Here is a 26,374-nt window from a genome sequence, read left to right as displayed (position 1 = left end):
TTGTTAATGGCCAACAGATGGCGCAAAATGATGTAATAAATGGCCAATCAAATTCCAGAACAGAGGTCACGGAAGGGTCATGTGGTTTGAAATTTTCTGAATACTGAAAGATTTTTTGTTGGTATCCTCTCTGGATTTTATCATATTACCTTATTCGGATCCTTAACACGTTCATCAAGGTGTTGGTTTTCATTATTGACACCAAAGGTACTCAGAAAAGTAAAGTAAAAGCTTAGAAATGAGTTAGAAGTGTGAAATTTCAGCGTTTTATTTCGGGTGTACATTTTCCCTCAGCCATTATCTTGTACATCAATGTACATCAATGTATATGTTCCCTCCTGTCCTTCTCTTCGCCCTTGACTCAACGTCTCAGCCCCTCAATTTTTTATTGTCATGCACTGCAGTGCGAGTATTATCAGTCCAGTACGGCAATACGCATAATTATGATGCCGGTGTGACGTGTGGGTAGTGGCAGTGGCCAGTGCCAGCAGAGGCTAGAGCGGAGCAGTGGTTGTTGTGGTCGTGGGCTGTGATACTGATACGCCAAGTACGGAAGTCAGTAGCCTACGCCTAGGCCCCTATGTAGGCCTATAACTGGCGTTGACACTATTCCACATCTTTCACTAGTTTCAGTTTCACATACCGTAATACTGTAATCAAGGTTGGCCGAGGCGTACATGTTGCATGTAGTTTTAAAAGGACTTCACTTAGTCTTAGGCCTAAATTATCGCCACAGTGGCATCTGGCATGTTGTGTTAGTAGACCTTTCAATTTAGGGATGGGTGATTTCGGCATCCTTGAACTGATGATTTGGACAGGTCAGAAAGCCGGATCCGGAGATTTTTGAGTGTCGAGCCTTGTTTTCTAATCCAAAATATTTAGTTCTGCTTTCACTCTTCAGGTTGACATTCCAGTTCCACAGCATTTTATCTGGGTTGTCTGTGTTATGATCACAGGATGGGTGACGATTCAGAATGGCTGAAGTTACCCACGGATGAGAAGGTCCAGCACAAGGTGAGAGTCAAGAGTTGAGAGTCAAGTGTATGATTTTCAGTTTTTTAGAGCATGTTGGTCAAGTTCCCCATTTGCTGATTATTTACAATACTCAATATTGGTGTCAAGTATTGAAAATCATTTCTGTAGGTTAAGAGACTTTCTTCTCATGTTGCATTGTTTCTTTCAGGCATGGAAGGCTCGTATGGCCGGATATGAAGAAGCAACAAAGTTATTCAAGCGAATTGATGATGAAAAGAGCTCAGAGTTCTCAAAATATCTGGGACTGATCAAGAAATTTGTGACGGACACAAATGCAATAGCCCAGGAGAAAGCTTTAGAAGCTGTTTTGGCTTTTCTGGAGAGAGCACACGTAGCCGGAAAGTAAGTACATGAAGTATGATAGAGACTTTTGATAGTTCAAAGCTTCATCTTTGTTCCCGTGTACTGAAATTGTCCAGCTGTTGGCAGGATTGGTATTACTACTGTTACAAAATTTATGAAGATAATGCCTTTAAATACAGTTTATTTTGTTTGATGAAGTTGAACTTTAGGGGCGAAAAAGAGGATCAGTTTAAAGAGTCCTAAAAAGTTTTAAAGCTTTGGATAATCTGTTTTTTCAAATGATCTGGCCAAGGTCTTCAATCAAATGATTTCCGCTTGAATGAATAAATGTCTACCTCATTTCAGCCAGGTTATACCCACCAGATAAGGTTCCAGTGGCTTGTCCCAATGAACTTGTAAAAAGCAATGGCGTAAATGATTTCCTCTGGCTTAGTTTCTTGCCCCAATTCCCTTAAAACTGTCCCAACAATGTAGCACCAATTCGACCTCGGAATCAAAATATTCTTGTCCTGCAGGTTGATCATTTTGACACCAGAAATTACAAAACCGATTATGACTTTCTTTATATTCGCATACAGATACACACTATACACTGATCAATAAATATATGTATGCAGTGGGAAGCGCTTTGAGTTTGGTGTATCGCCAGCACTAATATTTTGTGTAAATATATATCAAGATTGAAAAATGGCATGGACGAAAGTGTAATGATGTTGAAAATCGATCCATAATGATACATGTACATTGTAATTGGGCCACTTCGTTCTAAAATATTGCCAATGAAGACAATTAAAAAACGCTCATCTCGTCTCTGGCTTTGCGGTGAAATACTCCCTGGCCCAGGAGAATAACACCTCGTATTGCAGAGCTAACACTGAGGAAGAAGAAGAAGAAGCCTGACACAGATGTTGTACAGAATGTTGACTTGTATTGTAGGCGTGCATGGCATGAGAAAAGGGTGGTATTTGACATAAATGTCCAGTTGGAATGTCAGCCATAATGTGCACTACATCAAAATTGTAGTGCTCATTCGGTCTGTGTCTTTCCAATTCATAATTTTCTGAGAACGATAGTTGAAAAGAATTGTCGCATTCTTAAAGTGATCTCTTTTAAGATTGGGGCAGGACATTCATGACATGCCATTCCTCTACCTGCCATTTGCTTTTCATCTTTTGATGTACAAGCATGAGTGACTGTTCATAAAGTATACTTGTAAGACACAAATTCACTGTGTTGTCATTGATCTACAGTTCATCTCAAGTCATGTGTCATGAAAGAAATGAAAAGGACTGACACATCAGGTCACTCAGTCATTCAATCACTTTTGAAGATATTCAGGATTGTGTCATTCCATTAGGCATGATACATGTTTTATAGTGCATGCCGCCATGTTGGCTGATTGATGTGGGCCTCTTGTGGAATAAGATGATGATTCTGGAAAATCCACGGCACTGACTTCCTAATGTCTCAACATCACTGAGTGAGAAGTTCTACATTGTACCTGTAGGCCCTTGTAGAACTTGTGCCGCAAAACTAAAAAGCTTTGCCACGCCACAGGTCTGGTATATGTCACTTATAGTGTTTATAATCCCTGTAAGCACAGTTTGACCAGGGAATAGTCGATTAAACACTTTGAAATAAGCCCGATAGATTTTTCATTCATGTATTGGTTGTCAGCTCGTCACCTGTCAGATATCAGCAGGTGGTTTTTAAATGTGACTTTATTTGGCTTGGGCTAGTGTAGTAGGAGGTGTCGTGAAGCCAGTTCTGCTGTCTTTCTTCAAGTCATGTCAAGTCAACCAAGTCACCAATGAGAAATTTGCTCAAAGGTTCAAAAGTTAAACTTGCTGTCAGTGCAGACGAGTTGAAGATAAAATGTTGTCTCGTGTGGCCTGACAGTCATGATGGGCCATGTATAAGTAAACTAGAACATGTGTAATGGCATTGGCAAACAACAGGCAAACTCAAAGTGCTGCACTGTCGACTGTGAGAAAAGTTGGAACAGGAACATCTGCATTGTAATTGTAGACTGGCTGAGCAAAGCATGAAGCTGTTGCTCAACATTATAATCTAATCAACCGGCCAAGGCAGCCAAGCTATCATGATGGCTGTACCAACTACCATGACGAAACTATTGGTTTGGTACCGCATAATACTTCAGTGATACATGTAGCCGGCTGAGTCACCACGGATGCAGACCCATCCACATGCAAGGTTGGTTTGCCTGCCTGTGGTTGATGCATCGGCGATCAATATTGAAGAGTGATGGTTATTTTGTTTTTTGTTTTTTCCTGTTTAGTTCTGTATTGTAGTATGACTAGTGATTGAAAGGCATCGATCTGTCATTAGTGTCAATTGTCAGCTCCTGAAAGTGAAGGTGAAAACTACCTAGTAAAAAATATCGACTCATTTCAAATTTTAAACTTTCTTGAAAAGTGAACATGAATTTGAGTTGCTGGGCATGTGCTAAGCATAAGTCAAAAGGAGTTGAAATTGATTTTACAATGTAATTGTTAACAATACAATACGGATTTACATGTGATGGGGTCCAGATGTGAATGATTGGCCGACCAATTGTGCAAGTTCATCAAGGTCCGACAAATTTCAAACATTTTGAAATGCTGATCAGATGTATTATCAAGAATTGATGATAAAGGTTCACAGTGGGAAAAATGTTTATGTCATGTATGTACACGTAGGGCCTACATAAATGTTACAAGTTGGCAAAGCAAAACCTGTCTGCAAGATCACTGGCACAACTGGAATGTTGGCCGAGATGAAAATGATTCTGGCATGTCTGTGGCATTCCTGTTATTTAGGTGATACTCGGAGGGAGATTTGCCAGAGATGCCAGAAGCAGCTAGTGCCGGCAAGAAATAGAGCTGGCTCCCCATAAAATGCCAATCATTATAATCTTGCATCAATACTCCATTGAGGCCTTGCGTTTGGCAGAAGTTTGAACCAAATTTCATGGTTTTGCATCCGGTGTGTTCTCATATTCTTCTCGGGATTCAGAGATATGCCTTCTGACCTCGGTCGTACTGTGCTGGACTCTCTTTCAATTTCATGTCTTTTGTCCTCTCATGCACATATCGACATGGTTTATCTATTTCAGAACTGCTTGTGAAGTGTGCGGCTGTGTGGTGTTGAAATGTCTGAGTGCGTCGCGAGCGAAGACAAAGGAGAGGGGGTTGGAGATTCTGTTGATGTACATCGAGATCGAGAAGCAAGAAGTTGTCCAGGTAAGAAAGGAAATCTGAAAGGGGGGAGAGCGTACATAATTGTCCAAGGCCTACCATGTATTGTACAAAACCAGATATGATTTCTCTTACAATACATATTATTATCATGTTATCATCATTGTCATTCTTTTCATTAGGATGAGTTGATGAAGGGTCTTGACAACAAAAATCCCAAAATCGTAGCGGCATGTATCGTAGCCCTGAGAGAGGCCGTGAAGGGTTTCGGGCCCAAGGTCATGACGATCAAACCGATCGTCAAACAGTTCCAGCGACTTCTTGAGGATCGTGACAAGACTGTCCGTGAAGAGACGAAGCAGTTAGTGATTGAGATTTACAAATGGATTGGGGCCGCCATCAAGCCACAGCTGGTGAACTTGAAGCCGGTTCAGGTCAGTTTATATCATGAAAGGATGTTCTGAACGCCAATGTTCTGCTTGAACGAAGATTGATGAGAAATTGTGTTAGACTTTGAGACCAGGCATATCATTGGTGCATTTTATAGATGAAATAAGTAGAGTACTTCCAGTAAATCAAAATCAAATTACAATCTCTTGATATTTCAGATTTCTGAATTAGAGGCCGAGTTCGACAAACTACCCGCTCAGAAGCCCTTACAAACCCGGTTCTTGCGATCTCAGCAGGACCTTCGAGCGAAGGTTGAGGCGCAGGCAGAGGCACAAGCACGTGGCGACGAGGATGAAGTTGACGGAGGCCCGGCAGAGGAGGTCGATCCTTATGAGTTGATGGAGGCGGTCAATATTGTGCCATTGATTCCAAAGGATTTCTACGAGAAAATTGTGAGTCAAGAAAAGATTGACAAGGATTGACAAATCAAGCGTTTCTGATATAGAGATGACAGTATTTGTTCTGTGCAATGTGCCCACTGGCAGACCATGAAAGCAACACACTGTATCATCATTTACTTGATAACAATATTGCAATGCTATCATCTCATTTGATTTGTAGGAGGCAAAGAAATGGCAAGAGAGGCGAGAGGCTTTGGAGGCGGTCGAGAAACTCATGCAGAACCCAAAAATAGAACCGGGTGATTTTGGTGACTTGCTGCGGGCGCTGAAGAGAGTCGTTGCCAAGGATACCAATGTCATGCTGGTAGCACTTGGTGCTAAATGCATGACGGGGCTTGCTAGCGGAATCCGGAAAAAGTTCCAGCCTTACGCTGGCCAGGTAAGTCCTATGGTGATGTGGTCATCAGACCAGTAAATCGGTCCATCATAGCGTGTGTCGTAACTTCAGCTCATGGTCTCCTCTCCTCTAGTCCAACATCGTTTTCTGTTCAGTGCAGTGGTGGCTGCCTTTGAACATGAAGAGTAGTCTGGTCCTGGTATGCACCGGGGCAGTCTCATGCACCAGACGGATTGGGGTCCGGTGGGGATAACACTACAGTTGGTCTGGTCTGATGGCTGATTGTTGGTTATATGTCCCTGGAATATGAAAATATCATAAATTCACCTGAGTTGTTAACCATTTCAGTGCATGCAGACGATCCTGGAGAAGTTCAAGGAGAGGAACAAGAATGTCCTGGCAGCTTTAAGGGATGCTGCTGATGCCATTTACCCATCGGTAGGTAGATTCTTGTTGTCACGAGTAAGCCGTTAAAAACGTCACTGAACAAACTGGCGGGTGTCTGAAGATCCTATCACGAGGATGGTTCAGAATAATGCTAGTCTTTTAACTGTTGCTGTGAAACTTGTTGTCAAAGATTACCAAATCATGTTCATTTCCTATTTTGGTATCTTTTTTAGACAAACCTGGAAGCATTATCCGAAGATATCTTGGCCAACTTGGATAACAAGAATCCCAACATGAAGACAGAGGCAGCCTCGTTCCTGGCAAGATGTTTCACCAAAGCCACCCCTGCCACTTTACCAAAGAAGTTACTGAAGCTGTTTATTGCTCCACTTTTAAAGGTAAGCTTTGTTAGACCTTGATACATGATTGGTGTAGCAGGGAGTCGAAGTCAGGGTAGTCCTCTCTGTTTTGTTGTTTGAAAATGTGAGAATGATCGTTTTGGGTGAAAATTGGGTCCAAGAGTCGTCCGACTGGGTAAGGTAGAAGGACGTATTCAACCAAAATTAATTCACTATTGTCTTAATTGATGTTGCTCTCCGATGTGTTTCAGACCATAAATGACACTGCACCAGAAGTCCGAGAAGCATCCTTCATTGCGCTGGGTACAGCTATGAAAGTGGTCGGTGAGAAGCCATTGGGCCCGTTTATTGCCGACATAGATGCAATCAAAATGGCAAAGGTAACGTATAGGCCGAATTTCCCGTTATCATGTTGGCTTTTATACAAAAAAAATCTTAATTGTGGGACTGGGAACTTACAAATAAGATGCTCAGAACATGGCTTTGGATTTTGATTCTCTGTGGTAGTAGGTGTTGATTCAACAAAAGACATTATTTTTCTTCTTTCTTTTTTCAGATCAAAGATTGCTGTGATAAAGCTGAACTAGCAAACATGAAAGGAAAAGCATCCAAGCCAGCGGCAGAGGCGGCCCCAGCCAAGCCTGCAGCTGCTCCTGCTAAGAAAAAGGTAACGAGAAAGTTTAGAATAATGAAACGTCACGTCTTTTAGCCTTTTTGTAAGCAGGATTAAGTAGATGCAGAGCAAACAATAAGGTGTATTTAACATTTTCTTTGGGTTTTCACTTCAAAAATATAATTTGGCGCAATAGGTATCCCAGGATGAACATTTTACTCTGAGCTTTTTGCTTGGAGTTAAAAAAAATGTCAGTAAACCCTGATGATGCTAGCGGTTTATTGTTGCCTTGCATTTATTTTGAGATGTTGTGTCCGTCTTGAGTGATATCGCTAGCCAGTGATTTCCTTTATTTGCCCACAGCTGTAATCATTCTGTTACAATCAAGGAGTGCCTTCTGTGTCGATGAGTTTATGCTGGCCGAGGGGCACATGTACACGAGGCTTTCTATCTGTAATAGGCCAAAGTGGAAAAGATGCCTCTTGTCCCACGTCAACTCGTCGACACAGTATGTTTCTGTGCGGTTTGCTTCATCTTATTGTCTCCCTGCACAAATTTCACTTGGACAACAACTTAGTTGGGCATTATTAAAACGTGCTTTGCCTAAACAGTAGATTTGGCTTCCTTTGATTCTTAACTATAGCTGTACTGTGGTATCCCTTTAACTTGCTTCCACTCGCAACCAACATCTGTTGTAACACGTTCGGTTGTTTCAGCTTCCCAACCAACCAAAAGTGTCGTCTGAGGACGATGGGGTAGGTCTAATATGTTCTGTTGGAATGCATTGTTCATTCTTGTTAACGAGTACATGCGGCCAATTTTGAATTGACGAGCGGTTTTAGTTGCAAAGACTAGCGATCTAAGTTGCTGCAACCTGCGATGGAGCCATGACACGTGATTGCATTTACCAAGCGGTGGTCGTATTACTATTGGATGATTGTTACATCTAAAAAATATCCCTGTGTTGCATTTTTCTTTTGAATATTTTTTTATCTGTCATGAGTGTTCTATATATGTTAACGTTTGGCCGCATGTATTCATGATTCCCTCAACAGGAATTCCACCAATACCGTTGGAACAAACCCCTGAAAAAGTCTTCTCCATGCTTGTCCCCCTGAGCTTTGTTGGCTTTGGAGAAGCTTTCAAGTGGCTTTGAAGTTGCTATTAAACCGCTTGCTGTAGTTCAGTCCTGCTTTTCCTACAATCGGGATTTAAAGATTTGCTTCAGCGTTGGGAAATTTTTCGTTGGTCAGTTTTCAATGGCCCTCTCTTCTTGACCTGGTGTTGATTTTGTTTGAAATATTATTGTTCTTGGCACCAACCATCAAGTACATGTTGCAGTTACCTGGTGACAGGGAAACTGGACAAAGAATGGTGGAACGTTAATCTTCGTAAGCAACTCCATTAGCGTGGGGGGGGGCAATTTTGGGGGGGTTCTTAGTAACAAGACTTCAGTGAGTTGTGGGGGGTGGGATATGCTTTGTACTTGATGGTTAGTGACGTTAGTGAGTTGCTTGTGTATTAAAAATGCTCTCTCACATTTTCTCTGCACCTTCATCCCCGCTACAGCCCGCCCCTAGCAGTAATAATGCCCCCAGCGCTGGTAGTAGTAACAGTAGCAAACCTGCAGCAAGTAAATCTGGAGCAGTAAGTATAACAGTGGGTTCCAAATCATTGGGTCAGCTTTAGGGATTCAGGTCTCTCAATTACACCAAATACATGTACATGTACACACCGTTTTTAATGATATGTGTTCCTGAATTGGAGAGATCAAAATTACAGACACCAGCTAGCCAAATTGAACTTAATCATACACATTTAAAAGTATAGTGTGTGCTGGTCTGATTTTGCATCACTTTTTGCTGATTTGACACATTTCGAGCCTCTGAAATTGTAGTTTGGGAGAAAAATCTATCAAATCATAGAGAGTCAGTTGCTGTGAACATACCTGACATAAAGTAGTAGCAATTCTAACAAGGCACTTTCTTTTCAGCTGGTGAAGCGACCTGCTACAGCCGGTGCAAAGAAGGGAAAGAAATCTGCTGCCGGCAAGAGTGCTTCAACGGAGGAGGTCGCTGAGAATATTCAAGGAGTAAGTTAGCCTTGTACCACACTATAGGCCTTTAGATTCCCTATTGGACCCGATACTAAATGCCTTCTCCCAATCGTAGGCCCCTTGTGTCAACCAACACAGGGATGTTTGAATGTTCCTGAAGTCTTTGTACTTGTATTTCTGTGAACAATACGAAATATTGCAACATTCATAACACAGCCACCCGACCATTGGTTCCCAACCTTCTTCCAAAAAGTTTCCCAACGAGAAAAGGTTTTGTCAATTTGTCCTATCATTCTACAGACCATGCTGAGAACACGTAGGCCATCTGTAGAAAGTAAATCTCCAAAAAATATTTTTTCTCATTTTGAAATTTTCCTGCAGGATGATGTTGTAGAAGACAAAGTAGGTGCCATTCTTCCAGCAGAGACGATCGCTGGGTTAGGAAATTCCAACTGGAAGGAGAGGTTAGCCGCAATGGAAAAGATGGCTGAGGTGCGTTTTGATAGCTATTGACTAAGTAACTTACTTAGAAAAACTATTTTATAGAAAAAAAATGCCTTATTTTTCTTGACAGGCCTTCTCATTAATCTTGATGTTTTACAGGTTGTGAAAGTCATGGAAAAGAAAGAAATTCCATGCCAGGCGTTAGTCAGAACCATTGCAAAGAAACCCGGCCTAAAAGACAATAACTTTCAAGTTTTAAAGCTGAGATTCGAAATGCTCACCTTCTTGGCCGTGAACGCAAACTTCTCAAAGACATCTGCATCCTTCGTACTGAATGACCTCATCGACAAGATTGGCGATCTCAAGAATGGTCCGGCTGCAAAAGATGCATTGACAGGAATTGCTGAATCAACACAGCTTTCTTATGTCTGTTTAGAGGTGAGAAATTGTTAGCTTTCTGCCTTGTGGATTGTGCATGATGTGGAAGACATTAATATATAATAATTCAACCCTTTCGGCTTAAAAGGGCCTGAATTCAAAATGTCCTAAATTTTTGGCAGCAGAAGTGTTGGCTGACAACAGGCAAGTGGCTTTGAGTCTCTGTTTGCTGCATAATGAGTTGAAAAAAATGTTAGTGGATAAATGATGTCGCAGTTGATATCATAGTCGTATGAGGTCTGCTGCCTGTTGGAGGAATGAAAACGACTCAGCGAAGTAATTTGTAGGATGTTCACTGCTTCTTCTATTCAGATCATGGAATATGGATTTACGCAGAAGAACCCCAAGAATCAAGCAGAGACCTTAAACTGGCTCGCACAAGCAATTCTCGACTTCGGAATGAAACTTCAAATGAAGCCCTTGATTGCCAATGTAAAGAAGGCATTTTTGGCAACAAACCCGGTAAGATCTTAGCATTTATCAGTCTGAATCACGGTGTTGTTCTCAGGTTAAAAAGTATAAAACTACACGGGCAAATGCCTATAGCAAACACCAGCATGCATCCAACGAAAATGAGCAGAATTTCTGTAGATCTGCTTTCCCTCCAATTCAACCATCAATATCTCTATTTCCAGGCGGTGCGAACAGCAGCCCTCAACTTACTACAGAACATGTACCTATTCATGGGACCGCAGTTACGAGTGTTCTTCGACGATGAGAAACCCGCCCTGTTGACAATGATCGATGCGGAGTTTGCCAAAGTCGAGGGCCAGAAACCACCGGCACCGACACGTGGTGTTAAGCCATCTGATACCGTCGACGGTGAGGAGGAAGAAGAAGATGAGGATGCTGGTGGAGATGGTCCCAATGTCGCAGATTTAGTCCCTAGGAATGATATCAGGTAAAGTTCTGTTCATTTGTCTGACTATCGTTCTTGATGTATTGTTTCAAATTGTAGTCTCACTAACTATCTTCCATCCTGAAATATGTGATGGTAAAAAACCACCAAACGCAATTGATTATAAAGATTGCATCACCCCCAGAATATGAAACACAGAATCTCAACCAGAAAGGGCTAAACTAGGCTTTTTCCTTCCTTTCAGTGACCAAATCAAGCAAGATCTGCTGGACAAACTCGGTGACAAAAATTGGAAGATACGAAAAGAAGGTTTGGACGAAGTGATCACGATATTGAACGATGCAAAATTTATCACAGCTAATCTTGGACCCCTACCTGAGGCTTTGACTAAGAGGCTTGCAGACTCTAACAAAATTCTGGTAAGTATCAAAAGGAGAGACTGACCTTGCTGTGATAGCTTGGAAAAAGCACAGTTGATGGATAGTATGTTTGGTAACCACTATAAACTTTAAATCTTCAGGTGAATACAACCTTGGGTATAATTCAGACGTTGGCAGTCTCAATGGGACCTCACCTCAAACAGCACATCAAAACTGTCATCCCGGCCGTTATAGGTTGCCTAGGCGACAGTAAGGCAAACATCCGCGCAAGCGCCCTCAAGACGATGAACGATTGGTTGGAACAATCAAACCTGACGTTATTCGTTGAGGGGGAGATTTTGAGCGATGCATTAAAAATCGAGAACCCAAATCTCCGTACTGAGGTAAGAATACCAGTGTTGACACTCTGTTTTCCTTGGATATATTTAGGTTGTTATTGAAAGACAACTCATCACCAGTGGCACTGAGCTATATGCCTTTATCAGTAAGATAAGGATGAGGATGATTATCAATCAGTGCATCGATGTTGCCGACCTAATGTCTACTGTATCTAAGTTAAACTTGTTGAATAGCTTGAATGACCATGTGGATACATGTAATGTCTAACTTGAATTGAGTATCAAGAACTGGTCTTGGGATCAGCTAGCCTAGATAATCTTAAAGCATGAATGCATTTTCCTTTTCTTCATTCAGTCACTTATTCTTGCTCCGGTCTTTCAGTTGCTTGGTTGGTTAGCAGAGAAGTTGCCCAATGCCAAGAAGCTCCCCGCAGATCTTAAGGACTGCGTACCGCTCATCTTCGCCTGCCTCGAAGACAGAAATGGCGATGTGAGAAAGAAGGCGCAGGAAGCTCTAATGCCGTTTATGATTCACACAGGCTGGGAACATATGGGTAGAGCAGCAGGAAAGTTAAAGGTAGATTTAGATATCAAAAAAGATCTGAGAACTTTCTAGGTATTTCATTGGAGAAAAAAATACACACTATAGTCATTTGTGTTCCTCCTATTGTTGACTTTCTCACGGTGATTAAGCAATCACCACGTATGATTTTACTGAGAATTTTTTCCTTTGCAGCCTGCATCTAAGGACCAAGTGATGGGCTATCTGGAGAAGGCAAAAGCTGCTCTCCCAGCCAAGCCTGTTGCAGTGCGGCCAAAGACTGCCCCTGCCAAGGTCTCCGCTCCTGCTGCTGCCGCTAGCAAACCTGTCTATGATGATGACGATGATGAACCAGAACCCGCTGCACCGGCAAAGACCAAGGCGGCAGCCCCTGCGAATAACAAACCCGCGTCAAAGAAGGCTGTAGCGGGAAAAGCCAAGGTAAGGAGTACTGGAGAAGAACCAAACATATACTATTCATCCTAAAAAGAATGAATAAAAGTAATATCAATTATTCTTGATATTAAGTGATATGTTTTGTGGAAAACTTCATATGGTCTTGGTGATTACATTATTACCTGTTCATCAACAATGCCCTTCGACCTTTTAGGCTGCTGCGTCTGCCCCAAGCAGTAAGAAAAAAGATGAAGATGACGAATTCGGACCACCTCTGATAGCGAACGCCAAGGGAAAGGATCAACGCTTCAAAGATGAGAAAAATTTGAAGGTCTTAAAGTGGAACTTCACTGTCCCACGCGCTGAATTCCTTGACCAGTTGAAAAGCCAGATGGAGGGCAACTTCAGTCGGGGTCTCATGGACCTTATCTTTCACAAGGATTTCAAGAACCATACAAAGGGGATTGAGGTCATGATGAAGGTAGGAATTGTGTAGTTTAAACTGCCAAATCTTTGGGTTTTATTTTCACAGATTTTCCGAATGACTGAGATTTGCGAAAATATGTCGCAATGTCGGATGTGATTGTAAAGAGGATCCTCAGAATATCATTCTTCCTTGTCTTTACAGTTCTGTCAAGATGCGACGTCCCAGGACGCAACCATCACCAACTTGGATCTGATCCTCAAGTGGATGACATTACGGTTCTTCGACACTAACCCGAGTGTCCTGCTGAGGGGCCTCGTCTACCTGGAAACCGTGTTCACGATGTTGGCAGAGGAAGACTACCATGTCACTGACCTTGAAGCAAACTCCTTCATTCCATATCTGGTCAACAAGGTAAATGAAATATTACCAATTATCATTGGGGGTGCAACCTCGGATCGTAAAACTTGATCTCTTAGAGATTTCCATTAAATGAACTAACATTTTCTATCGTGACGTTTATTTCAACAATTTATCTCGCCATAGGTTGGAGATCCAAAAGATGCGGTCCGTGGTCCAATTCGGCGTATCTTCAAACAGATCTGTAAAGTTTTCCCAGCCAGCAAGATGTTCAACTTTATCATTGATGGACTCAAGTCAAAGAATTCCAAGCAAAGAACAGGTTGGTGTCCTTTTCTTGTGTTGACTTATTGGAATATTACTCTCCATCTAAATTGAAAAGGAAAAAAAGTTTGAATATTTCCCGAGGTGAATGAGAATCGTGCACGGTTTGAAGTCATATCTCCTCTCTGTTTTTAGAATGTCTGGAGGAGCTAGGCAGTCTCGTCGAGACGTACGGGATCAACGTTTGTCAGCCATCGCCGGCAGCCGCTTTAAAAATCATCGCCACTCAGATCGGGGAGCGTGACAACAACATTCGATCAGCTGCACTTAATACCATTGTCGTGGCATATAATATACTTGGTGATAATGTCTATAAATATATTGGAAAGGTAAGAAATCGACCCAAACCTTCCGTTACCCTCTTGGTTGTTCATGTTTAGGGATGAGAATTTCTTCCATTTATGGTATTATATTTACGGTCGAGACATTTATGAATGTTGGTTCTAATGACACCCAGACAGTAATGAATGATTGTTGATATCAGTCCGGTTCTCAATGCCAGGCTAGGCAGATGTGTATTACTGCTTGAATAACCAAACACTTACATTAAAATGTTATCTGACAGCCTTCTCTCTCTTTTCCCAGTTAAATGATAAAGACCAAGGCATGCTTGAGGAGAGGATCAAGAGGGCAGCCAAGATGAGACCAGCGACGGCCCCCGAACCTGTCCAAGTTGTCAAACAGGAACCGGCAAAGCAACAAGCCAAGGGCCAGGTTGCGCAGCGACCGTCGAGACCACAAGATAAGGAGGAGGTGCAGGGCAACAACAGGCAGGTGTAAGTACTGACCTACTCCATATTTCGCAGGGAACTGCAGTGGCGAAGAGGGCCTGTATTACACACTTTTGACCAATTTCTTGCTCAAGACAAATGTTGAGGTGATGGAAGACTTGTTTGGCAAGTCAATATTTCCAGCCTCTGATTTCTGCATCATCCATCTGCAAGCACTAGCGTTTCGAAATAATTTGCTTGATTTTTATTGGTTGCTGAACTAATTTGCTTTGAGAGAAAGCTGGCCTTTCGACAGACAGCCAGTCGGCAGCGCTGCCTCCTATAGGTCCACTGCCAGAGCTGGTGTTACATGTAGGTCAGAGTATCCTTCTCTTAGGCTGGCTTCCCTCCTCCTAACCAGAAACCTCTATTTCAGTCGCAGCAATTCTCAAGCCCGAGCCACCAAACAGTACTTCCAGTTAGACTTTGACGACCATGAGCAATCTGTGATGGTGGAGCCAAAGTTGCAAACAATTGACATGGAGGAGTTCAGCGAGCCCGTCAAGGTGCCCGAATCTGCAAGGAATCGGCCGCCATCCCCGTCGATGAAATATTTGTCGTTATCGTCGAATGACGCCTGTTCATTGGTGAATCTCGTCATGTCGCAGATCGCCAGTAATGATATGAACATATGTATGCAAGGGTTAATACAGGTGAGTTGGTGATTTGGGGAGCTGTTTGTGTAACTTTTTTATATGGGGATATGATCATACTTTTGTCTTTTGACAAGAAATTTGGAGGCAATGAGTCGAACAGGAGGGCAGCACAGGCATTACCATGCGTGTGTGTTAAGCCCTGGTATAGAAGTTTGAACGATTTTTGAGAAAACTTATGCTAGGTGTGACAGTGTAACCGGATAGACAGTAGGAGAGAAATAGTATTGCTCTCTGATATTTCCAGATCGATGAAGTTCTCAAAGATGAAGACAAACGTGAAGTAATGTCCAGCCATATTGACCAGTTTCTCGTCTCCACGTCCATGCAACTCCGCCTTGCCCATAATAAACACATGGGCGAGATGAATACATCGAAGGATGAAGTGATCAAGATGTACAGATGTCTCATGAGTGCACTCATATCAGTAAGTTAACGGATTCTGAGTAAAGAAAACTGGTTTGTGTTTGATAGTGAAGAAATTTTCTCTCAATAGCACCCTTTTAGAGTCAACTTGCACAATGTAAAGACAATATTCTTCTGAAGCTGTTTCATTATCATCCACTGTTCCTTTGCAGTTATTCCAACAGCCAGAGCTTGCCAAGGAGGCATCTCGTGACAGCCTGAAGGATCTCGTCTACCATCTCATCACGGTCATGTTAGATTCACGGCTGAATGAGCTCGAGGATGGACCGCAGGTTGTACGATCTGTCAATGTGATAGTGGTGAAAATAGTAGAGAAATCTGACCCATCCAAAGTTATGAGGTAGGAATGATGACCAGTTCATTTGTCTAAAAGTTTCTCTGAAAAGAGGAACTGCATTATTCTTCCGGTTTGCTGCTGGACTTTCAAGTTCTGAACTACATGTACATGTATATCTTCCTAAAATTCATTCATTTCCTCTTTTTCAGCGCTCTGATCAAACTTTTACACGAGTGCGTGGCCAGCGAAAGATGTTCGACAAAATTCATGGAACTTGTTATGAAGTGTTTGTGGCGCGTTGTGCGTCTGCTGCCGAACATTATAAACGATCTAAACGTCGATCTGATCATCTTGGATCTCCATCTCTTCCTCAAAGCATTCCCGAAGACATTCTGGAAGGAACGATCAAGCGACACACCGTTCAGAACAATAAAAACTGTGCTGCATTCTTTAGCAAAATTAAAGGGGGACCGGGTAAGTCATTAAGAAGGTGTTCGTGCATTACCATTCGAAATTCTGTCAAATTGTAATGCACAAACTTGACTATTTTATATTCAACCGTTGGAACCATCATGTACAAAGTAAATAAGCTACAGAAAAAATGATATTTCGTACCATTGCCAACAAGTTCCCTTGTTTTCTCACAGGTGCTAAAGCACATGACTTTAATTGACAAACCATCAGAGTCGGAGATGGAATCTTACCTACTCAAAGTGCTCAAGAGCGTAGGCAACAATGTCAACTCGGTCAACAACAAGAATGAACAAATGAACGGTGAGACACCACGCAAGGAGTTGCCGAAGTCGAACTCAAAACAGCGGCTATCGAAGAACACCCATGACATGTTGGCAGAGATTTTCAAGAAGATTGGTTCGAAGGAAAACACGAGGGAGGTATGTAGATGATATTTACACCTAATAGTAAACATAGGCCTTCATATTCCAATTTTGACAGGTGCTAGCATGTCACGGTGCTTAATATCAATGGTAAAAGTTATGTGTTAGTCTGATATCAACTATGATAGAGGTTATCATCCAAGCAAAGAACCAATTGTTCTTTTCTGCCTGAAGATGGAGTAACTACACATCAGTCCTCAATTGGAAGTCCAACCATGGCATAGCGTGCAAGATTGAAAACGGAAGGAGCCGAAAGCCTGCCCATCAAATTGAACCTTAAGTTCATCTTCCACTGTTTCAGGGTTTGAATGATTTGTACGACTTCAAGCAGAAATACCCGGAGGCAGATCTGGAACCGTTCTTGAAGAAATCATCGACATTCTTTCAAAACTACATCGAGCGGGGGCTGAAGAATATTGAAATAGAACGAGAACCAAAATCTAGTCCTAGAGCATCTGAACCACCGTGTAAGTTATTGTCGCTTTCAAAGTGCTATCTTGTTCTTTGAGAATATCAAGTATCCTTTCTTATTTATCAAGTTTACCATTGATTTGTTTGTGTGTGAAGAAAGCCATTTTAACTTCTGCTGTCATGGGGGGGTTGGAAATAAAAGAGATTGCGTTTTTGTTGATGAATATTGCGTGCGTGTTCATACAGGTGTGGGGGGGGGGAATATGAATTGAAATGAAATGAAAATTTCACACTACATATATGACCAGTCCTAGTGACCTGTTTCTGTGGTATAATCTTTCAGTGAGTGAAAGTAGCAGTTCGAACTCTGTAGCAAGCGATGCAAAGCCCGGTTCGGCTGATGGTGTCATTAACCCAGCGATGTACATGGAGAGATTGAAGGTGCTGCGAGCGAGATGTGGATTAGCTAACACTGGGGTAAGTTGAAATTCAGCTAGCCTGGATTCTTGGTGTTACATGTAGATGAAACATATTCAAGCATGAGTGTTTGTAGTCCTATTTCTCTAACATATCTGGTAAACTGTGTGGTGACACAAAAAAGTATCAGTTACACGTACAGGCTCAACAGAAAAAGACAATGAACTCGTCAAAATCCTTCGTCAGACGAATTTTTAGAGGATTGAAAGGCACTACTTCAGGTTCACCACTATTTATGAAAAGTGACGAAGATGTCTTTGAAATCTTATTTCTCTTGTGCGTTTTAAAAAGTGTTTGTTGTATATTTTCTTCCTGGTGTTTGTTTGTCTTAATGGTATATTTTCTTCAGTCCTCATATTTATATCAGCACTTGTGGTTCAAGGTAACTGTGGTTAAATTCACCTGCAACATCCAATTTTGGTCTCTCTTTCTTTTTTGATTTACGTCAGAACATGGTTGTCTTTGAGGAAACTAACAGCATGCAGGGGTCGAAATTAAAAGATGCATATGCCGCAGATCGCAGGCACTACATCTGCTTCATGTCATTCCTGGGGTTATGATACTAATTGGTTGGGTTTGTCCTTCTAAAATCAGTATGGTTATTGCATGCTTGTACATCTGGCTACCTCACAATTTTACCTTTTCACATTGTCAAAAGGAAATGTATACATGTAGCTCCAGTAAAAATTAGCACACCCACATCTAAACAGTGATTATAAATCATTCATAAGCACAATCTGAAATGTTCCCTGAATAAAACCTGAAAAGTTGGCTCGCCCGTTTGAGCACTCGAGCACAAGGTGATGTCTAGTGTAGTGCATCTGTAGTCTGCATGTTTTAGCACGCCCTATTTCCTTTGCAGGCAGCAGAACCTGCAGCGGGCCATGATGTCTCGGTCGCGGTAAGTTGAGTCGAGAACAAAGACAGTTTGCAGGCGGAACCATCGACAGGGCTGTCTACTTGTGTTCTAGTTCAGATGACATTATAATTTTGTGGGGTGATTGGTCATTGTTGACCAAAAATCTGAAAAGATTGCTCCTAAAAACTTCAAAAAGGCACAGGAAACATTCATGTGTAAGTTGTGCCTGGACATCTTGATCTCGCAACATTAAAAATAAAACGTATTCCATTCTATTCACGTTTTATTCCATTTCAGCCACAGTTAGACATTGGACAACAGGAACCAGTAGAGGACCCACCAAGAGAGGAGCCAAATGGGGCGGCCAAACCAAACCTTAATGTGGACGAGTTCAGGAAGCGATTAGAAAGGGTTAAAAATGCATCCAAAACATAAACAAAAGATTAATTGGGAGCTCTTGAATATTTGACTCTTAACATGTATGCTCGAATCTGACAGATTTCTGCGCATGTGCATTTAGAAATATCAGGGGCTTGGCAGTGTGCTGACATTATGATGCAATTGCTGCCTATATGAACAAGGAAAACTAACACCTATACATTGTACAGCAAAACACTATAGGTAAAGAGCTACCTTCCAGATCCAGCAAAATGTATGTGGTATAACCAAGAAAATGCACTTCACTGATAAACTTGCAAATTACATGTAGATTACATCATATTGTCTAAGGACTGACATCATGGTCGCATCTGAGGTGTGGCGCAAATATTTGGCAGTTTACAGAATTGCTGTGTGCTGATGACATCATGTTCGAGATGTGGGGTGGGGGTACGTTGACCGAATGTCACAAAGGGCTGGGCCCTGCATCTTATCAATGGTGCTTTGATTGATTTAAGTTTTTTATTGGGCTTCTGCTGTTTGAGAACCTGAGAAAGCAACATATGACACTTTACACTTTTTTGTTGCAAATTCGTAGATCTGTATTTTTTTGGCTGCTTCGTAACTGGTATTGTTGATAGTTTTTTTATGCTGGCAGTATTTTTCGTTGTAGTAATTTCTGTGCACATATTTGTACCATGTACAAGTCTACATAGGGTAGGATAAGTACTTTGATATAAAGAATATTTGTCAACTTGCTAACAATACATGGACCAGGAGCCTGGTCTGCTGCCCCAATACATATACGCTCTTGTAGCACGAAACACTAGTTTCATGATGCAGTGCAGGTTAATGCATGGCATTGACGTTGTAGAAAGCCATACTGGAAGAAAAAAATGGTTTTGGAATATCACCTACCAAAGTAGCGAATTAGAAAATCTCCCAGGCTGCATGCTTGTGGGCTGCTTGCTCGTCATCGTTCAAATGACCTGAGGTAAGATTATCAGACGGTAGAATCGCTTTGATGTAAATACAATACAGAAATGCTTCTAACCGTTATTATTCTGTGATTCATTAAATGGCGTAGATACCCAATGAAGTTGCTAGTTCTGTTAAGTTTATTCTCCACTGCACTTTGAAAAATGTATAAATGTAAATTCTGAATGTGTGTCTGTCGTACGTGTACTTGAGTGTTGTAGAACTACATGTTGGGATGTGGAGATAAGTTTAGATTGGAAGATGAGATATTTGGTGAGTTTCGGTGTATTGTGGAGAGTTTTTTAAGTGGATAGTCCACATTTGTCATTTGGAGATGACGCAGTTTGAAATTTAGGCCTGCTAAGTTTGTTTTCGTTACTTCTCTGTTATAAAAGATACTAGAAAGGGTTAAATCTTAGATCATGTTGTCCAGGTTGCAAAGTGTAACTTACACAAAACCATTGACCATAAATGTAAAATTTTGACAAGTCGTCACGTCCTTCTTTGTGCATGATGCTCTCATTTGCATTCGATAAATAATGATTGCCAATAAAGTTCGACCACCGAACCCTTCATTACCCTTCATTACCCACTTTAAAGTATGCGGTCTCAGAAATTACTATCTATAACTAATTACATGTACGATGCAAAAATGTGCTGTGCTATTTTCCTAGCAGGTTGGCTTTTTTCTCAAATAGAGCTAAGTTGCTTTGTGTGTTTGAAGGAGAATGTGCATGTAGTTGTTCAGCAGCAAAATTGTTGGTGCCAGTGCAAGCAAATGTTTTCCTGTACATTTGATACTGTATGTGTTGTTGGCAGGTGGTGACTTTGAATGAGAAGGAAAGTCAAGGTCAAATTATTGCCTAGCAATCAACAAATTACAGTAAAATTTCTCTAGTAAGGACACCCTTGGGAGTGACCAATTGTGTCCTTAATAGAGAGGTAAATTGAAATTACAGCTTTGGGACCAAAACTTGTGTCCATAATAGAGAGGTGTCAGCTAAGAGAGGTTCCGCTGTATGTGTTTCGGTCTGTAATATGTGCATATTTAGTGTCATCTTTATCTGTAAACTTTGGCTCATTTGTAATACTCAAAACTTGATGTGGCTGTGCCCTTTTTGTCAGGCTCCATAGCTCCTTTATTGTAATTTCTTGAAACTGTAAATATCTATTCCCTTTAGCTGTTCTCGTTCTTTGCTGAGAAGGAAACTTTGATGGTATTTCAAAATATAAATAAAATTACCGCAATGCACAAAAATCTTGTTTTTCTCTTGACACCTGGTATATAAGCAGGATTCACATTTGATTCGACAACGCCTTTAGTTTCGCCTTTGAATGCAATTGTACTCAATTGTCATCTGTCTTCCCCCTCCCCCCCTCCCCCCTCCCCTACTGCCTCTACTTTCACTCCAAGTTGAAAGAATGTCTTTGTCCCTCTTGTTCTTTAGAGTCCTAGCATCCCATGTGGACCTCAACGACATAATCTCGCTGACCTTTGCTTCACTTGGCTCCCGGCAGCCGATATGTGTTGGCCTGAGAATCATTTATGTGCCTGCTGTGTCCGCAGTCCAAGCAGTGGTTAGGTTGTTAAAGTCAATGATGAAAGCTTTTAGTTACCAATTGAAAAGTTCTTGAATGTCAAGACTAATCGACGAGACTGTATGTTATGAATGTGAATTACCTATCGGAGAATGAAAGCGTAGGATTTCACTGAAATAATCATGACGCACGGGTGTTTATTTATTCATTCAATTAGAGCCTAACTCGAACTTTGTATCGGAATTTGATTGATGGGAATTATTGTTAATTAACAATGGTTGAGAATATGATGAAACTATCCTGTATATATGCATAAATAATAAGGCCTCGAGGTAAGAAAGTTGACTGCGTCACGCACGAACTATCAGTTTCATGAGAAAGAATGCAATTGTACTGCTTTCTTTGTCTTACCATCCTTAGCTAGATGTGTGCCTATCTGATAACTTGGTCACATGCTGTTGTTCGCCACTCATTTTATCAGTGTTAAAGTGCCATCCATTAAAGCGACAACGTGAGCGTGGTGTTTGGTGACCCAGGAGGATAATGTGTCAATTGGCCACCGCGTGTCACCACATGCAGTTTCACGCATTTGCAAGTACATGCATATAAAAGTATTTGAAACATAGTATACTCGGCGTGGCAACATTTTGGATACTTTATAATCAGTAATGCAGTAAAAACAACCCAGGAAACTACATCACGAGGAGTATTCCAGTTAATCAATCACACTCGCCAGCAACATGTTCCCAACCTTCGCACAGCCGAGCAGTTGTCCCGAATATTTCCGAGGTTTGCCGAATGATTCTCTTCATGCTGTAAAGTTTAAACACGTTCAGTACTGGAGAGGCCGACGGCCGGCGTAAATAGCTAGTCTGCGAGGATTCTGTAGCAACATTTATTTCTTATCAAAATGGGCAGGGGTATACTACCGATGCAATCGTTTGAAGCTGGACCGAGCACAAATAGTCTGGCAAATACTTTTCCTCGGGATTATTTCGGCATCAAAGGACTGTTAAAAAAATAGAAAATAAACGGGCACTATTGGTTGACTTGGTGAAAAATGTCTATCGTCTGTTCATCGCGTTGTGCAATTGATTGAAAAATGAGTTATTGGTTTTGAAGATGTGTTCTTATGATAGCCGGTATGCAAAGACACTAGCAGTGACGACCGGGATATGCACTGTGATAATGACCTGGGACTACAAGAATCTGTCTTTGTGTGAAACAATTTTAATTTTGCATGGAAAGTGGAGCAAATGTAAGAAATAAACGCCTACGTCTGTTTTATATTCGGAATTGTTCGTACGGCACTTGTGGCGACCCTCTCATAACCATTTTACTTATAGCTATTGTTTAGTCATTCTTTATTATGCGTTTAATCAGTAAAAAAAGTCCCATCGTAGATCTCAATCCGATAAACCTCAAACTCATCCTCAAACCTCATCCTGTAAGTGATTAAGGGACGAAGTCGCAAACCTCCAAACACATGGCGATATGCCTCAGAAATATAATCCAAACTACTAAGGTCACCGGAAAGAAATGATATACGTGTACTTGTAAAATTGTGCAACCAATTGGATATTTTCAAAGACAAATTTCAAATTTTCAACGAACGGGGTAGGCCTTTAGGGAACGTAACTGTATAAAAACCGTACCCGGTGAAAACATTCCCTGCCGCGGCATACAATCAAAGATACGGAAAATAATATTTCCTCCCATTCTCTATATTCCCATCTTCTTTATCTTACCATTGCTTGCTGTGAAGGTAAACGATTATCGATGTCGCCGATCATAAAAAATCTCCGCATGTTCTGTCCTTTATGTAACGCTTATCGTGAATTGAATTATCTTATGTCGCGTCTTGTACATGTCGTTATATGTAACTAGATTAGGACGTAGATATGTGGACCATAAAGGTTGTCCTTGCGTATACTGCTCTTACAGGCAAAATATTTCAGGTACGTCAAGTGTTAACTAAGGAAAATGATTTTATTAACTTTTTCGTTAGAAGTGGGCTTTCTCTAATTACAACGACAATAAAGAGTCATCTTATTTCTGTAGTTTAATCTACGGCACCGAAAACATGTGACTGTGTAAATGGAATATACGTGAGGGAAAAGCTGACACAATTGTGGTCATGCAGTGGACGGGATATAGCGCCAGGAGATGCTAGAAAAAGTGTAGCGACCAGAAACACCCAAACACATTTCCTTAACAAAAATGCGGACACCGACTTTCCGTGTTTACCAGCGCTTTCCAAATAATCGTGTTCATTTCATTATGCTTAATCGCATTGTTCGACATCGTGATGCAGGATGGACTGTGCGTTGGCGTTGACATTTCGGGTGCTTTGCGATCCTTTTGTATTAAGTGTCAGTCGACAGATAGGTCATGCAATAAGTGATAATGTATGGGGCAGCGGATGTGACTGAAATTGTTACCATTGGTTAGTCTTAAGACAGGATTATTACTGTTGAAGTTTTTTTTCAGAAAAAATAATACGGCCCTTACGGCCGTTCAAAAAATTCAGGCCTACTAGGTCAATACACGGTCTTTTGTCTTTAAACAAAGCCCGCTCGCACCTCGGCCTAAATTTTTATTGTTCTACAGTCTTTTCAACGGGTCGTCAGGGGAAATCGTGATAACAGCGACTCCCACGAAAAACCTTTCAGTGTGGTGGATAGCCCGAAACCGGCGAGGGCAAAGAAAAGTAACTTTAATGATAGCCAACGATAGCCCACAAATAAGGTCGTCTTTTGTGTAGCCCACACTGAAACTGCACCAGGAATCGCTGATCGATTGGTCTCGCGGCGAAGTAACTATCGACGTATCAACCTCAATCGCATTCCCGCGACCACGCTGTTGGTCCGTCGTATCCTTGTCACGGTCTTTAGGAAGAGTGCTCCCAGTTAAACCATGATTCACGCGAGAAGTTCGGCCAAGAGCCCCTCTAAACCTTCTTGACTTGACTCCTAACGAAACATTTCGCAAATTATGTGTGGGTTCCTTGATCATGTAATTACGTTATCGATCCTGAATCATCTGGATGATTTCGCTACAACGTCACGTGTTTGGGTTGTGACATCGGCTCTGATTGGCTGACAGGTGTTGGGTTGCGATAGATTAATGTTTTCAGCAAGTACTCTTCTGTTATATAACTATTCGCTTGAAGTGAGCACGGACGTGAAAGTGACTTCGGAAGGTATCAAAATGGTTCGGCAGTGGTTTGTTCTTGTGATACTTTTAGGGACTCTTCTTGCAGTTTTAGCCTCGACGAGTAATGGCAAAACGCGGCCGTTTGAGGCCGACTGGTTCGGTAATAGTATAGAGGAACAGGAGTCATCGAACTCGTTGGAAAGCGGACTACGGGATAATAATCCAGACTTAAACAGAGTATTACAAAACCTCATGCGTAAGTTCAGAAGTAAGTCAACGTTTTTTTCCAAATTTAACACTTTTAAAAATCTTCTTGTTGTATTGAGGAGTATAAAAATGACAACTTTTTCTTGACAAAAATGGCTACATTATATTGTCTGTTACGCGTTCATTTCCAGTACCTCTTGGCCATTAAAGTGATTGGCCAAATGCGTCAAATCCCCAAGCACATTTTTTTTTTCCTAAGAACGATATATAATTGAGGCTCCAGAGATTTTGTTCTGTTATTATTCATGAAAAAAAGTCAGAATGAAGTGTTCCGTTTCATCGCCACGGTGCCGAATCGTACGACCTTATTGTGAGGGGAATAGATTTCCGACGACAACAGACCCGCCCGATCTCTCCAAACAATTTTTAGGGGGATGTACATGTAATGCAATCCTTCCCGCAATGTTACCAGCAAAAAAAATCAAGCGAGGGTCGTATAATAAGCCTACGATTCGGTACCGTGACAGCGGACCTGGTGCATTTGATCGTCCGTGGTTTCACTAAGAAACGATGCAGATAATTGGGAAAGTGTGTTTTGTCAATTACTAGTAGATAGAGAATTATAACTCGTATGGGATTGCAACATCTTTGGTGTCAAATGTCATATTGCGGTAAATCGAATCAAATTGGTGATGTCAAAGACAGTTTTGTAGAATTGATTTGAGATGCCGACTCTGGACACCCTCAGGTTGGACATTTTCGTTTAAATAATATTTATATTATGGTCTCGACTGGGTAATTTTAATTCTGACGCGGTCAATCAGACTTGTACCTGTTAGCAAAAGAAAAAAATTACCACCATCCCATTGACCGTTTGTAACTCGAGCTAACGGACATATACATCGTGAAACGCGATATAGTACTAAATTGACATACATGTATATAAAAAGTACCATTTTCTTCTCAATATTAGCTCCCTATTGCCTTTTCAACGGTATTTGCTTACGTTCCAATTAGTGGGTGAAGATAATTACTAATCAAAGAGAGGAAGTAATTAGGTTGGGCATTGAAGTTACGTCGAGCGATTTTTTTGTATGAGTGTGTCAATGAGTGGAGAATATGGATAACACATGTGCTGCCAAATGTTCACGTATTTTTGCGTTTTGAGAAATTTCTTCCAATAAAATAAACCTTACGCTAGTGTTTTAATTTTTGCGGACTAATGAATAAATTTCTTTCGGTTTTGAGAATTATACTTTCGCGAATCTCGGTAATTTGCAAAAATCTGCAAAAATGAAACGCTCGCGAAAGTTCGGCGGTTTACCGTATATATATGTACGTGTAGTTTATGATCGCAGGCTAGAACATTATAATAGGGCACGACATTAGAAAAGGTCAGTCCCCCATGCACGTACACGGAGGAGTGACACTAGGAACTGACGTACCTGCGCTTTACTCCTTGCTGTTCTTCAGCCAGATAAAGCAAACGTGACCGTAAAGAAATGCCGACACTCACAATTGCGACGACCTGAGACCCTGGTATATATGACGTTACAGTCCAGCGTTGCTAGATTTGCAATTCTTCACTGTTACAGAAAACTGAAACGGTCACGAGTTACGGCAATATCCGCACTGCATCGTGATATCCGGTAGTTGTATTTCATCTACGGTGTAAGTGTGATGACGCGAATCTCACCGTCTTCTT

The 26,374-nt window shown here is 41.4% G+C and overlaps 1 protein-coding gene and 1 long non-coding RNA gene across 6 annotated transcripts in view; both read left to right on the top strand.

Annotated features, from left to right (window-relative positions):
- Nucleotides 1-69: 69 nt before the first annotated feature.
- Nucleotides 70-21,014, top strand: LOC135492881 (cytoskeleton-associated protein 5-like). 5 transcript variants are annotated; one of them, XM_064779570.1, is made up of 36 exons: nt 70-207; nt 902-1,014; nt 1,184-1,377; nt 4,454-4,580; nt 4,718-4,969; nt 5,144-5,377; nt 5,547-5,765; nt 6,072-6,161; nt 6,344-6,508; nt 6,721-6,849; nt 7,026-7,136; nt 7,799-7,837; nt 8,652-8,729; nt 9,076-9,174; nt 9,520-9,630; nt 9,742-10,020; nt 10,333-10,482; nt 10,656-10,921; nt 11,124-11,298; nt 11,400-11,642; nt 11,980-12,174; nt 12,334-12,579; nt 12,749-13,015; nt 13,163-13,372; nt 13,505-13,640; nt 13,778-13,971; nt 14,228-14,418; nt 14,789-15,065; nt 15,313-15,492; nt 15,644-15,831; nt 15,978-16,242; nt 16,416-16,661; nt 16,966-17,131; nt 17,419-17,552; nt 18,415-18,453; nt 18,709-21,014. In XM_064779570.1, the coding sequence occupies exons 2-36, from the start codon at nt 958-960 to the stop codon at nt 18,844-18,846; spliced, it is 6,090 nt and encodes a 2,029-aa protein (XP_064635640.1). In that variant the 5' UTR covers nt 70-207; nt 902-957; the 3' UTR covers nt 18,847-21,014. The 5 variants fall into 5 exon arrangements, with proteins under 5 accessions (XP_064635640.1, XP_064635641.1, XP_064635643.1 ...); XM_064779571.1 differs by lacking the exon at nt 7,799-7,837; XM_064779573.1 differs by lacking the exon at nt 8,652-8,729.
- Nucleotides 21,015-24,451: 3,437 nt separating this feature from the next.
- The window catches only part of LOC135492876 (uncharacterized), a 31,207-nt gene continuing 29,284 nt past the window's right edge, over nt 24,452-26,374 (top strand). The window contains exon 1 of the long non-coding RNA XR_010448149.1: nt 24,452-24,730. This is a non-coding gene — a long non-coding RNA (uncharacterized LOC135492876). The remainder of the gene's footprint in view (nt 24,731-26,374) is intronic.

The sequence above is a fragment of the Lineus longissimus genome, chromosome 8 (genome assembly GCF_910592395.1).
Source record: "Lineus longissimus chromosome 8, tnLinLong1.2, whole genome shotgun sequence".
NCBI lineage: Eukaryota > Metazoa > Nemertea > Pilidiophora > Heteronemertea > Lineidae > Lineus > Lineus longissimus.
Note: the sequence above shows the minus strand (reverse complement) of the source record. Positions and strands in the feature narration are given on the sequence as shown.